The sequence below is a fragment of the Aulonocara sp. 'chitande type north' Nkhata Bay genome, linkage group LG5, assembly GCF_057382095.1.
Source record: "Aulonocara sp. 'chitande type north' Nkhata Bay isolate Kocher_YH1m ecotype deep benthic linkage group LG5, A_spYH_male_GT1.1, whole genome shotgun sequence".
Taxonomy (NCBI): Eukaryota; Metazoa; Chordata; class Actinopteri; order Cichliformes; family Cichlidae; genus Aulonocara; species Aulonocara sp. 'chitande type north' Nkhata Bay.
In genome coordinates, this window is record NC_141348.1 from 36,995,367 (window position 1) to 37,011,371 (window position 16,005).

General features: G+C 37.7%; 1 protein-coding gene across 3 annotated transcripts in view; it reads left to right on the top strand.

The window, feature by feature from the left end:
• The window catches only part of LOC147331189 (metabotropic glutamate receptor 4-like), a 201,446-nt gene extending 191,630 nt beyond the window's left edge, over window positions 1-9,816 (top strand). For all 3 annotated transcript variants that reach the window (XM_086293323.1, XM_086293326.1, XM_086293325.1), the window contains exons 10-11: window positions 3,299-3,545; window positions 8,042-9,816. In XM_086293323.1, the coding sequence (XP_086149449.1) occupies window positions 3,299-3,545; window positions 8,042-8,091 (297 nt within the window). In that variant the 3' untranslated portion in view covers window positions 8,092-9,816. The remainder of the gene's footprint in view (window positions 1-3,298; window positions 3,546-8,041) is intronic.
• Window positions 9,817-16,005: the final 6,189 nt, after the last annotated feature.

The following is a 16,005-nucleotide window of genomic DNA, read 5'->3' on the forward strand; positions in this document are numbered from 1 at the left end:
AGTCACTTCATTAGGTACACATGCTAGTCCTGGGTTGGACCGCTTTTGTCTTCAAGTGCCTCAGTTATTCTTGCCACAGATGTACCAAGGTGCTGGAAACATTCCTCTTGGATTTTGGTCCATATTGAAAAGATACTCAGTTACTGAAGATTTGTTAGCTGCACATCCATGCTGTAACTCTGCTGTTCCACCACATACCAAAGGTGCTCTGAGATTGATTGGTGACCATGGAGGCCTCCGGAGTACAGAGAACTCATTGTCATGTTCAAGAAACCAATTTGAGATGATTTCAGCTTTATGACATGGTTTGTTATGCTGCTGGAAGCAACTATCACAAGATGGGTACACTTTGGTCATAAAGGGATAGACATGGTCAGCAAAAATACTCGGGCAGAGCTGTGATGTATTGCTAACTTGGTACTAAGAAGCCCAAAGCATGACAAGAAAATATCCCCCATGCCATTGCACAACCACCAGACTGAGCTGTTGTAATAAGACAGAATGGAGCCATGTTTATGTCAAATTCTGACGCTACCACCTGAATGTTTTGCTGTAGAAGTCAAGACTCTTAAAACCAGGGAACATTTCTGCAATCGTGTATTGTCTAATTTTAGAAACTGTAGCCTCAGTTCCCTGTTCTTAGCTGACTAGCTGTCCTTCAAATCACCTTTCTTCCTCATTCTGTTCAATTTTATTTATATAGCACCAATTCACAACAGCAGTATTATTGTAGAGACCCTACAAAAATACAAACATTACTCCATTTAAACTTAAGTAGGTCATCTTGATCATCTCTACATACCTTGCCTTGAGTTGCTGCTGTTTGGCTAATTAGATATTTGTGTTAACGAGCAGCTGAACAGTTGTACCTAATTAAGTGGCCAATGTATATTATCACCACCATTAAATGTAAAATATAAATGAAACTATTATTCTTGCACACTGTACTATTTGGCATTAAATCCACTTATATTCTATTCTTAGCCTCTACAATGTGACAGCTTACTGATTGTCCTGATTTATATCACTGCTGACATAATATTCAAAATTTAAAATAACCTTACCTAAGGTTACATTAGATTAAATGATAATAACAATATTTGTTCTTCAACGTGACCTAATTTACAGTGAGATATGGTGCAGTTACATAATCATAGTAGTTATTATTGGAACTGCGTTGATAAGTTGATTAGTTGAGCCACAAATAAAGCAAGTTTTTATAGCTCTGACATAGGATAATTGACTTCTTTTAGTATGGACATCAAAGATGATTTAAGTGTCTTTTGTTCCTTGTTGCATTAATTTTACAGACCAAAACTGAAATGATTGAGAATATAATTTTCAATTTTAAAAAAAAATGTTATTCTGACACAGACTTTAAATGTTGTCAGATTTAAAGTCATTTTACTGTTCTTATTTATTCTGTGCCGGTATATAATCAGTGACCGAGAGGATGGATTTTAAGATGATATTATTCCTGGGTGAAAAGCAGCAGAACACTTTTATGTTCTGTTTATGTGATGAACAGCTTGGGTTCAACAGTCCGTCCCTGAGGCAGCAGTGAACCAAGCCCTGAGCAGTTCACTGGTTAATACTCCCCACAGCTGGGAGGGGAGCGCTGCAGCTGTCTCTCTATAATACTGACTCCATTCTTCCTTCTTCTCTTCAGCCAGCAGTCTCACATGGAAAGAGGGTTGGCTGAGTATATAGGGAAAGCACTGTGGAGAGTCAAAATAATAAAAACACACAACATATTAAAATAGAGGTCACGTATGAGAAGCTGTTACTTTTGTTGAATCAGAAAATAGCAGAGACCTGATGAGGAAAAACTTGACTTGAAAGATTGACTCTTAAAGTACCAACATATAAAATACTAGTGAGTAAAAATCTATGCATGAGAGGATTTATCGTCTGATTCGAATATCGTTCCTGCAAGAAATAACAGATTCTGATTTGTTGGAAATGTGTGTTCATTTGAATACTGTAGTCGACTGTGGTTTAATTATCTTTGTAAATCAGTGATTATGGTAACCAAAGAATGAAAAACCTGCTCTCGTTTCAGTCTTTCTTGTTGTTGTTGTTACTACTCGCACCTGTCATCCTCCGAGTAAATATATTAAATCTTACACCCACAGCAGGTTATAACCCATTACATTATTTTAAGCCTCACCATCAATTTTGATGCATTAGGAACAATTTTGGTGGATTTGAAGGAACAACAAAATCTCTCATTATTATTATTATTATTATTATTATTGACAGTATTCATACATTTATGTAGTTACACCAGGTAAATGATCATAATTAGATTCTTGTTGTGTGTTACAGAGGTGTAGTAAATTACAGCAAGCACAATTTAATTTCTATCCAAACAAAACTCCTCCTTTTTAGTGAACTGAACTTTCAATTTTATATATATGTAAAAATTAAATTTTATATATTTTGTCTATATCTCGCTCTATATACCTTTCTCTATCTATCTATCTATCTATCTATCTATCTATCTATCTATCTATCTATCTATCTATCTATCTATCTATCTATCTATCTATCTATCTATCTATCTATCTATCTATCTATCTATCTATCTATCTATCTATCTATCTATCTATCTATCTATCTATCTATCTATCTATCTCGATCCATCAATTATAGATAGAGTGTGTGTGTGTATCCCAGTATTAGCCAAATGTAAACTCATTCCTCAATCAGTCACAACAGTATGATGTTTAGAAATTGCATAAGCTTTTCTTCTACCTTATTGCATCTTTAAAGATGACTCATTAATTTGCTGCAGTTCTGCAAACAATTAAATGGAATGAATGAGGATGGTACTCTGTTGCCCTCCCCCATAATTTGGAGGATTTGACCATGTGTAAAATTTTCATGAGCTTGTTTCTTTTTTTATGGGCCTGCTTATTATGAGTTAGAAAAAGATCCAATCTGTGTTCAGGGTGGACGTGATAGTCATATTAAAACTAGAATGGCAGAAAATTAAGTAAACACTGTGGCCCTGGCTGGCTCAGCACACATACACCATAAAAGCAGATAGGATGCTGATTTAAAACAAGTTTAACACATCATTTTCATTAGATAGCTTTGCAGCTTCTACTGGACAAAGTAGATACTCATTTAAAAACTCCTTGACCAACACATGGGTCATTGAATACTCTAATTATAATGATGCACAGCAGATGTCTCTTGTACTATACATGCCACTGCCCACACAGAAAAATCGGTAATGCAAAACACTGTTAAACTGTTTGTATCATTCATGTTTGGTTTTTGCCTCTTGCAGATGTACATCCAAACAACCACGCTGACGATCTCTGTGAGCCTGAGTGCTTCAGTGTCCCTCGGGTTGCTCTACATGCCCAAGGTCTATGTGGTTCTTTTCCACCCTGAGCAGAATGTGCCTAAGCGCACACGGACCCTCAAGGCTGTGGTTACTGCTGCCACCATGTCCAACAAGTTCAACCCCAAGGCTGGACTCAGACCCAACGGAGAAGCCAAGACCGAGCTGTGCGAAAGCCTCGAAACACAGTGTAAGAGCAAAAATGCAAATGAGGAAAGCTTTGACTAGAAACCTGCTGGCTTAAGTTCAGGAATGTTTTGTCCTTCCGTGTCTGTAAAACAAATTGATGCAATGATAGGATGCAGTGTGAAAAAAAAACAAAACCTTATTAACAAATGTATAGCATGTTATTTAACACTTCATTGAATCTAGTAAATGTGACACTGTTATTCATTTGGTGGTGAGGCTGTGGAAATTGTTTTTCAAGAAGCATTACAGGAATCACAATTATGTGTGTGAGAATGAAGTCACAAAGGAATGGATTAGAAAGCATATTCTGGAGTCCAGCAATGGAACTAAAACGCCTGTAAAACATTGAGGTATGATTTTATTACTGGCATCAATCTTCTTCTTTTTTTTATTAAAGTGAATGTTTTCCAAAATGTCAAACTATTCCTAAAATAACAAGTAAACGAGGGTAACACACGTCCTTAAAAAAGTCTTCAAGTCCAATCGCCTAAATTTTAGGCCTTCTCTAAAAAGATGAAGACGACTTTACCACATCTTAAAATTTGATACAATTTGATTGTTTCACTTTTAAATGTGTTTTGGGAAAAATTGTATTGATCATGTTGTTACAAAATTGCAGTATGAAACCAACACGGAGTCAATAACTGCTAATGCAAACTGTGCAGCCCAGTTAGAAGCATGCAAGTCTCAAAAAAGGTTAGGACAGAGCTGTGTTTACCACTGTGTGGCATTCCCTTCTGTTAAAAACAGTCTGTAAATATGAGGGAACTGAAGAACACCAGTTGCTGCACTTCTGGGAGAGGAATGTTGTTCCATTCTTGTCTATGTCCGTGTTTTTACATTTTTGAAATTCTTTATTATATATTTTTTATTCATCTTATCATAGAACAGTTTTCCATTTTGCCTCAGTCCAAATGAGCTGTGGCCCAGAGAAGACAATGTTTTTTCTGGATCATTTTCACATATGGTTTCTTCTAATCATCATACTGTAGAATTTTAACCTTCATTTGTAGATGGCACAGCAAATTGTGTTCATAGACCTGACCTTTGTCCCTTTATTCAGATTCTCAAAATCATTTTGTGATATTATTTAAAATGTATTATATGTGTTGAGTTAGTCAAAGTCTTTATTCTGAAAGCCATTATTCTACAGGGTGGGCCATTTATATGGATACACCGTAATAACATGGGAATGGTTGGTGATATTAAAGTCCTGTTTGTGGCACATTAGTATATGTGAGGGGGCAAACTCCTCAAGATGGGTGGTGACCATGGTGGCCATTTAGAAGTCGGCCATCTTGGATACAACTTTTGTTTTTTCAATAGGAAGAGGGCCATGTGACACATCAAACTTATTGGTAATGTCACAAGAAAAACAATGGTGTGCTTGGTTTCAACGTAACTTTATTCTTTCATGAGTTATTTACATGTTTCTGACCACTTATAAAATGTGTTCAATGTGCTGCCCAGTGTGTTGGATTGTCAATGCAACCCTCTTCTCCCACTCTTCACACACTGATAGCAACACTGTAGGAGAAATGCCAGCACAGGCATCCAGTATCCGTAGTTTCAGGTGCTGCACATCTCGTATCTTCACACCATAGACAATTGCCTTCAGATGACCCCAAAGATAAAAGTCTAAGGGGGTCAGATCGGGAGACCTTGGGGGTCATTCAACTGGCCCACGATGACCAATCCACTTTCCAGGAAACTGTTCATCTAGGAATGCTCGGACCTGGCACCCATAATGTGGTGGTGCACCATCTTGCTGGAAAAACTCAGGGAACGTGCCAGCTTCAGTGCATAAAGAGGGAAACACATCATCGTGTAGCAATTTCAAATATCCAGTGGCCTTGAGGTTTCCATTGATGAAGAATGGACCCACTATCGTTGTACCCCATATACCACACCCAACCATCACTTTTTTGGTTCCAACAGTCTTGGAGGGATCCATCCAATGTGGGTTAGTGTCAGACCAATAGCGGTGGTTTTGTTTGTTAACTTCACCATTCACATCAAAGTTTGCCTCATCACTGAACAAAATCTTCTGCGTGAACTGAGGGTCCTGTTCCAATTTTTGTTTTGCCCATCCTACAAATTCTTTGCTCAAATTCTGCCGATCTGGGTCATCCTCGCTGAGATGCTGCAGTGTAGCTGGAGTTTGTAAGGGTGCCATTTGTGAGTAGCTGATATCCGCCGAAGGGATGTTCGACTAATGCCACTCTCCAGTGACATGCGGCGAGTGCTACGCTGTGGACTCTTGCTGAATGAAGCTAGGACAGCCACTGATGTTTCTTCATTACTGACAGTTTTCTTGCGTCCACATTTTGGCAAATCCAACACTGAACCAGCTTCACGAAACTTAGCAAGCAGTTTGCTAACTGTAGCATGGGAGATGGGTGGTCTCGTAGGGTGTCTTGCATTGAAATCTGCTGCAATGACCCGGTTACTGGGTTCAACCAGATATCAACACGATTTCGATCCGCTCCTCACGTGTTAACCTCTTCAACATGTCAATGGCTGTGAACAAAGAGAAACTTGTAAATAACTCATGAAAGAATAAAGCTACGTTTAAACCAAGCACACCATTGTTTTTCTTGTGACATTACCAATAAGTTTGATGTGTCACATGGCCCTCTTCCTATTGAAAAAACAAAAGTTGTATCCAAGATGGCCGACTTCTAAATGGCCACCATGGTCACCACCCATCTTGAGGAGTTTGCCCCCTCACATATACTAATGTGCCACAAACAGGACTTTAATATCACCAACCATTCCCATGTTATTACGGTGTATCCATATAAATGGCCCACCCTGTATAATAATGAATAACAAACTAATTATTCTGAAAAATGTTTTACCATTTGTAGATCTTTTTGCAGACTGATAAATGTCTACCCATCCTTACTTCTGAGAAAGGCTATCTCTCTGAAGTGCTCTTTTTTATAGCCAATCATGTTACTGTCTTGTTGCCAGTTAACCCAATCAATCGCAAAATATCCCTCCAGTAGTTTTTGTAGTGCAATACCACTTTTCTAACATTTTGTTATCCCTGTTCAAACTTTGAGACATGTTACTGCCAACTAATTGGAAAATGAGCTAATTCATCAAATATTAAAATGTCTCAGTGTAAACTTTGTGTTTTCTATTTCTATCTGTTTGAATCCTGCTTTATTTATATTTTATATAGCGTTCCAGTTCTTGTGTGGAACTGGGTTTCTAATAATTTTCAGTTTATCTCTGACTTAAACTGTTGATTTTTGTCATGCAACCATTGCTTATAATTCATTATAATGCAAATATTTACTTGCTCTATCCTGTAAAATGAAGCCATCGGACTGGAAAATGTATATCTGCATTCATTACTATTTACTGACATGCTATATATAAACTGAAATAATAATCAATAGATAAATTATTGAATCACTAATCAAAGCCTAGCATTTGCACACATTATTAAAAAAACAAGAAAGGTGTGACTATCTTTTATAAAGCAGCTGAATCACTGTGTATGCCTCCTAATCTCAATGCTTGGCACTCCTGTGATGCACTGTGGATTTATATTAGTGAGGTAAATAATGACCTCAGCAATTGAGTCAGCAGAAATTACTCAAGTGGCATTCAAAACACTCTTCTTGCCTTAAGCTGGAAAAGGTTTTTATCAGTCTGTGGTCAAAACCACAGGTATTGACAGCTGTTTCCTTTCATAGGAGAATAAAATAGCTGACATATATTTACTGTTAGCACAAAACCAGAAATCAATGTAAAACTTATCACAATGCTCTGCAGTAACAATAGCACAATGGTGTGAGGCCTGTCACAAAAACTACATGCATCCAAACAGAGCAGCATTAATTCCATTCTTGCTTCATGTTTGTGTGGATGGTTAAAAGGGCCTTTTGTTAAAATAAGTGTCGAGAAGGCAGAGACGCTGAATTGATAGCCAGCAGCAAATTATCCTGATGGGGTTACCGTTTACAGGGGGCTATACAGTGTATGGCTATTTGAATGAGTGCCATTTGTCATTGTCATCGCCAGTGTGGATATATGGCTTGATGAAATTGAAAAATTCCTGTCTGGGCCAGCTCCCCCCAATGCTGAGATCTAGTGGCGATATGTCAGGATTTATCTGCTCCCACTCAGAGAATCAGCTAACATGGTCTGGGGAGACAGCTGGAAAGTTAACTCCTGATAGCTATAGCTGTGAGGGAAAAAAATGGTGGTGGTAGCTAAAGGTAATAGTTACATTTGGCACATGCTGAGGGGAATAACATGACCTGAGAACTAGGGAATTTTTAATAGGATCGTAATATCATAACCAATCAGGAACTAAACACATTTTTTCAGCCCTGTGTAGCAGTTTCTTACTCTTGTTACTACAGGAAGAGCGCTAAACAAAAAGAGCTTCATGCCCAAATCAGCTCCCTTTCTTAGGTTACAAACTTTACCTCAACTGTATTAAACTCTGACTCTTCCTTCTCATTTCGTCTCTTTCAGCGTTTTCAACAAAGCAAACCTACATCAGCTACAGCAACCATGCAATCTGAAGGACAAAGGATGTTATCACGATTCAGGATTTCCGTCCCAGCAAAGAAAACAAAACATGCAGTGGAATTTCAAGCATCCGGCAAAAATAAATAAAGTCAAATAAATTAAATAGATATGTCTTTTTTCCGGGTGGAGATCAGAGAAATATTGCACAAAGACGCGGCATTGTGTGGAAAGAGCACATGAGATGCAGGGATGGACAAAACTTGGGACCAGAACAGATAACAGCACAATTTTAAGGTTCCATCTTTGGTCTGCCTCAGAAGAATACATAAAAGAAAAATGAAAATATTTGCATGGCAGAGGCCTATAGACTGAAGGATGGAGCTTTCCTTTTCTGTGTTTACATTTCAGCTATGCCCTCTTTTAAAGACTTCTCCGTCATCTTTCGCAGCACTGACTGAAACTGAACTACGAGTAAGAATATGTTCAGGTTCTTAATGTCGTTTGCCAGTTTTGTGAATTATAATTAATCTTCAAATCCTCAAGGCATCACAAGGGATTAATCAACACCAAAAAGGCATGCAAACATGGTCTATGGATCTCTGAGAGGGGCTTGTGTTTGTTTTTATTTCTAAATGTGTTCTGGTCTCGTGAGTCAAATGACTGGAAATATTGATCGTCACAACAATGCAACAGATCTTTACCAGACTCCATGTATTTTGATTTCCTCTTCCAAGTTGCCGATGAGTTAATAAGAATGACTACACATATAAAATGGTCTCTGCTGATTTTGAGCATGCCAGTTTTAACATCCTGTGTTGTGTTGTTTAAAAAAACAAAAGGGAAAAAAAAGGAATGCGTTTAAACTCTGTTGCAGTGTTGTTTAAAATTGTTTGGGCCTATTGTACGTTAAAAACTGTTCTCAAATGGTGAAGGTCTAGTGAGTGATTGTTTATCTGTGCTACAGTAAGGCCATGATTTGTATTACCAGCTAGCCCAAGGCTGCCACTGCCCTCTGCATATCTGTATGTGCTTTGAAACAGTGGCTCATGGTTAAAATAAACAGTGTTTTAGCCAGGAGATCTCACTGTGAGCTGTTATCCAGGATGACCCTACCACCACTGCCACCAGCTATTCTCACACATTCATAGTGTAAGGGTAAAGCTTAGCTGTACAGATCCATTAGTAGGGGAATTAAGATGAAGTATGCCCTTGAGAGGATCATGCAATATACCCTGAAGGTGATATCCATAATGGACCAGCTACTGAAAAAAAAAAATCATGTCCTCTTCAGGCACTCTTGTGATAAGGAGGAGGTGTCAGGAAGTTGTAAGGCATTTTAGCAAATGAAATTCTAATTGCAAAACTATACAATATCTCTATCAATCACTCCGAGTTGGCAGAACAGATTAAGGGTTGGCTCCGTGCAGTATAAAAGCCCTCTATTGTCTTGGGGAAAATATTGTGGGGTCATTTGTGTTGTGAATTCAATGCTGCTTTTCATGCCTCCCTCTGTATTACTTTCAACACCATTTGTGTTGCAGAATAAAATGTGAGTGCTGACCAAATTAAATGGTAAGTTAATGTATGTTATTAAATAGATTGATGATGTCTGCTTTATGTCCTGACATATCTTAAAATTGGGGAAAAAATACAAAAGGATACAGTGCCTGGCTAGCTATGTATTTGTTAAACCTCATGAAAACTAATGAAGTGTGTGAAGCATGTTTAGTTTTTTTTTTTATACAAAATTTTATTTCTATTAAAAATGTTTTAAAACATCATTGTCCATTTTCACATTTCTGTAATTCAAGAAAGTTGAAAATTGGTTTGTTTATTATTTTTTGTCTTTGTTCAGTTTTTCAACAGGTTATCATTAACGGTTCCTGTCTGGTCTTGTACATATGTTGCTTGAGTTTAAAAAAAGAAAAGAGAGAAAATGATACATTAGCAAACTTACAATATCCCTAGCTAAATGATTGGCAGCACTTCTGTGTGAGTGAGTGTGTACTTTGTTCCCAATGTAAAGTGTTTGTCCGCCCTGAAGAAAACAAGACAATGGGTGCCATCCTCTGAATAACACGTTGCCACATTGCTCTGATAATAGTGCTGGAAGGACACAGAGTTGGTGGAAGGAAACATGAAATTATTTTAAATGAATGGGGAGCCCCTACTTTCATCCAAGGCTTTTGCATGCAGAAAGCTCTCTGCATCTATCATCTTCTCCACGCCTCCCTGATAGTGTGAGCCCACAATACAACAAAAGGCTTGGAAAATAACAGTCATTGCATAGCAAGAGCAAGAAGAAACAGAGCACAGAAAAAATGACGCACTTCAGTACATTATCAGCACATTATTAGAATCATCATTATTAATAGATCTGGAAGAAAACCCGTCAACAATCAGTCCTCCATCTCAGTAGGTTTTCTAATGACTACTGGAGATGATCCAAAAAGTAGATCACAAGACATGTTTGTACATCTCTCATGCTTTTAAAAACACAAGATATAAGCATACACTGTCCAAATGTTTATTACAATTCATTTAACTTCACCAACAGTGCAGGTATGTAATAAGACTGATCTGATCTACATAACTTGACACCCTATACCAGACCTCAGTAAATCCATACATTTAAACTACAACTGATAAAACAACCATTCAATTCAAAAACTGCAGTATCTTCTAAATGGTAAAAACTTCAGTTTGAAAACTTTTAATGTGAAACAGCTGAAGAAGGGCACAGCAAATGGGAGGTGATCATAATGAATCAGTGGTACACTACATGCTGTTTGGAATCATTATCACTAATCCTGATATACTGCTAAATTCAAACCAACAATATGGTGAGAATTGTATTAGTTTATCAGTTCATGACATAAATGATTTTACATATTTAGCACCAAAACACAGTTTGCAATATGTATGTGTCTGAAAGTGGATCTCTCCTTTTTGATTCTGTTCTGCTTATCAGCAAGTGGTGGCAGTAATATTCCATAAAACGCAGCCAACTGCAGACAATCAGATCTACATTTTTATGTTTTGTGTTTTCTAAGAAAAGCAAACAAAATTGGACTTTTGCAAGGCCTGCCACCAGAGCAATCTTGAGCTATATTTGTTATTGTAAATGTATGTTTGAACAACTACATTACTGCATCAAATACAGTAACGTAATTGTTGACTGATGATGTCATGGATGTGCTATGAGCAAGCAGAGGTAGGACCCAAATGCAGGACTTGAACACAAAGGTATTAACTAAGGAAGGCAGCTTTTATTGCTGTAGGACCAAACACTAAAACAAGGAAACAAAACTTAAACTGGAACCTGGGAAACTGAACTAAGAAATAGGAGCTAGGAGAAAACTAAGAGTAATGAGCAAAACTGAGGAGCTTGGGGAAACACACAGCAATGTGGAAAACGTGACAACATACAGAGGAGTTAAATACACAGAGGATAACGAAGGGATGGGAAACAGGAGGGAAACACAGCTGGAGCTAATCAGATTAACAGCACAGAAACAAGACTGAACGTAATGCACACAGGACAGGAGACTATCAAAGTAAAAACAGAAACATGGGACACACACTAAGACGGTCTGACTGAATACAGAAAACAGAAGAGGTGAGCGACACGACTGGAAAACAGATGAACAAACATGGCGACAGAACTAACATACATGAAAGACAGGACAGACAACACACTGAACATGGACATAGGGGAGGCAAGTAAACAGAATGAGTAATACAACTAAAACAAAGAATATAAATCAAACACTGGGTCACAGACGCAGGACCATGACAAGTTATTTTGTCATAATGGTGTCAAGATAATGATTGTCTCTGGCTCACCCCATCAGACTACTTTAACAAATGTCATCCTAATACATATAATTAATACAGTAAGAAGCAAATAGATAAGTACACTTAAGTGAACTAAGTGTGACATTATCTTTGAGGTAACAAAATATTCCTGACATCAAACATTTGCCAGTGGCAATGATATCTTGCAGCAGGAGTTAAATGCTCTAACCACTGAGTTCCAGTAGAATACAGCCCAAAAATAAGATCAGCACTCAGCACCAAACAACTGAACTCAACACTTATTCTGGTTCTCAACGACAAATCCACCAAACTCGAAGTAGACAGATTTAACCTTTGTTGAGACAGTCAAAGTGTTTATTAGAGAGATAGTTATGTGGATGATATATGATGTCTGACTAATAGAACTTATAATAGCTGAATTCATGATTGATACAAAAGACAAAAAGAAATAAATCTAGTTTAATGACTTTTTCAAATGATGGTGCAATCAGAATCTTCAGCCCATCAAAGACTTGGGTGTCTGAAACTATGGACTTTCGTCCCAACTTTGCAGGAGACATGCGAGTGTGAATGTGTTATTCTGCCAACAGCTGGCCTGTCCTTGCTTCAATGCGTCTGACTCTGAAAGAACAATATTTGGGACAACTTGAGATGTTGTTCGGCAGCACAGCAGCAAAATACACTCAAGAAAATAAATCGTGTGGGTGGCCATATCGACACAACTGTCGAGCGATTGAGTGCAATCTGCTCAACTGTGTTATTGCAGACAGGGAGATACAAATACTCAGATAAGCATTGAGGGGGTTATCAACACAGGCTAATGATACACTAGAAATGTACAACTACATCTCTGATGAGGTGGTCTCATGATATGAAAAGTGACAGCAAAATCAAGAAAGTAAGCTTCCGTTTTGAATATAGATCTCTCCTCAGCATTATGTGATCTTAGTAAAAAAAAGACAGCTGCTTTAGAATAGTGGAATAAATGAATTTCAATGCTACTCACACAATAGGGAAAAATATTAACACAGTGTCTATGCAAACCCCACCATTTGACTACTGGATCATAGAGCAAGCAATAATGCTTTCTTATGTTCTTGAAATCATCTTGCCTCACTTCCAATTGAACCATGTCAAGTCTTTAAAATGTGTAAATGCAAGCCATCTGTCTTTGCTCTGAAAAGTACTGCAATAGTAATATAATTTGGTTTTAGTCATCAAAAACATTTCATTAAGCATTTAAACTGGATCTGACTGCAGTGGATGGGAAGTGAAGTGCCAAAGCTGAGACAATCCTCATGCAAGTATGAATAGCTGAGCCGATAAAATGTTTATTCACTAGTCCGCTCCCGTGTGTACCTCAGAATAATACAATACAACTGCCCTCAGGTGACAGAATGAGTGCAGGAGCACATTTGTCTTGAATTGAGCACCAATATACAGCAGGATTTGAGAGAAGCAATGCAGTGATGCTTTCTCTCTGGGGTCCCGTGACTGGGCTCTCTCAGCTGTGCAGCTATGCTATTGTATACCATCACAAATGCAACACTGACAGGGGCTGCTTTGCTGTAAAAAGCCTGATCTAGAGGCAGCGTCAGTCGAAGAGGCTCAACCAATTCACTGTGGACAGAAACAGAAATGAATGCGTGTATTAAAAAAAAATAAAAATACCAGCGTTTAACAAAAATAAACTGGAAATGTTTGAAAAGCTGTCTGTCCCATTTCTTTAAACATTCCCCTAACATTTCATTCATCTTTTGTCTTAGTGATCACAGACATGCTACTATAGCTCATACAGTACACAGTGCATACGCTATGTTGCTAGGAAACAGTACCTCATGAATATCCTGCAGTTACTGCGCAATCAAAGGAGTAATGTTCTGATAATGCAGTCACTGTATAAAAGCAAAACGTTGAATATACTCACCAAAATGTGTTACACTGCAGTTTTTTTGTTTTTGTAGTGTGTTGCATGCAACATTGTAACCAAGGCTGCACTGATGCATGTGCTGCACCATCATTTCACTTTTTGTTTAATGCTTCAGAAAGTTACTTTATTTCCATTCTCTCTGCAATGGCAAAAATGCGACTAAAAAGTGTGAATATGTTATCAGCATTAATGCTAGATTTGCATATTGTAAATAAAGAATAAAGAAATTAGAGAAAAGAAAAATACCACACTGCTCTGACAGCCAGTACTTGACTAGAAATGCCAACCAAGTTTCATTAATTCATTCCACTCTGCCAGAAGCATTATTTTACTTGTTTTACTTGCTTATTTTACTGATTTCATTGGGACATGAAGATATCATTTGCAATTTCAAGTCAGAGGTTAAGGTTTTAAAGAAAACACACTCCTCTGTAACGCTCAACACGTCATTATCTTGACTGTGGAGTCCATTGAACAATATTTCTAATTGAGCCCCAGGGAAGATGAAGAACCAGATAAGTGCTGTAAGTAGAGCTCCCCAGGTTAAAGAGAGACACTGTGGTAATGTGTTTTTCTCTGGGGAGAAAAAAAAAGTGTGAGGAGGTGGGTAAAGTCTTTACAATGAAACTAGGCCATCCTAAAAAGAACAGGGAAAGGCTGTGACAGTAGAATGCAGAGCCTAGTTTACCGCAGCCTGGGTCTCATATTCACCACCAATAATGCTTTCATTTGCTATGCACCACTTCACTCTCTCCTTTTAGCTCAGTCGACCTCAAACGCACAGTGCTGTCTGTTAAATACATCTTCTTAGGTATTCTGTCAGAGAGTCGTTTCACTGGCCAAATCTAGATTTTGATTATACAAACAACAACAACAATATATTGTATGTTTATGCTGATTCAGAAATGTGGCAGCACTGACATGACGTTCTTTTAAAATTTAATGTATTTTGTTAATATTTAATGCTTCTATTCATATTTCACAACAACAGAATTGATATTTCTAACCTGTCATTTCTCTTTCTGTGCACCTGAATATGTCCTGTATTTATTTATTTGAACTGAATTTTCTGAAATGCCATACCAGTATGTATGATCGCTATTACCACGGTGGTGTCATAACATTATAAATTAGTCCACCATTACCAACTACTGGATTAACTGTCATGAAATTCCTTCAGGGTTCTTCATTATAGCCTGTGTCATGGTCCAGTACAGTTTACAATCTAATTTCTGTTTTTGGTTATAGTTTTAGTTATATTTAAATCCCTGAGTTAGCTTCAATGATTTGGACCCCTGGGTTGTTATCACACTGACTGATAATACCTCCTTTGCCACAGTGAAAACCCTCTGGAGCAAATGATATAGTTTTAATACTACAAGCCATGATCAGTAGTTTAAAAGAAAAACACAGTCATTATGTTATTAAAGTTTTACACTACTACTTGCTCACTCTGACACAACCAGGGTTTTTTTTATGATTTGCATAAAAACCCATGAGATGGGATAATGGGTAGAATGAACTTTTTAAAATTTAGGCTTTCTGCTTAAGATCCATAAAAAGGCATGTTTGAAGAGTCATTTGAGTTTTCTCCTAGTAACATCAGCTACTTACATCATTCACAGTATGTTAATAACTTTTTCTGTATTACTCGTCGTCACTAGAAATGCCTTGATCCTTTGCTCATCCTGAAGCTGCTGGTTTGTGGGTGGCTCTGAGCTCTAGATAGCTTAAGCTTTAGACATTTTTTTCTTTTTCATCCTCTTTAAAATTTCCATGTCGAACTGGAGGAAGACAATTTAAGTTTCTGATTCTGTTTTTAACAACATTGTTGTGCTGTTGAACAAAGTTCACCAGGAGGAGGAGTTCATGGTAAACTTTTTGTGTCCACCTCTGTGTAGATGAGGAACCTACTGACATGTTAGCATGTGGCTGTGAGTCTACGCGTGATTGCCCAGATAAAAAGAGAGCCATCTTTGTGCATTGAGAACTCTGGCTTTAGGGTCAAAATATCTGACTAACCCTTTAATCTTGCTTGGTAGTACATGCCTCCAGATGGAACTCAAACTGTGGAACACATCAAGTAATAGCAGCCTATTGAGAAAGCCACTTTCCCACATTTTACATGTCATTTGGTAGTGGTCTAGTTTTTGCATGTCATTTTACAAAGTGTCATTTTATAGCATTGCATCTTGAATTAGGGGTAGGAGATAGGCCT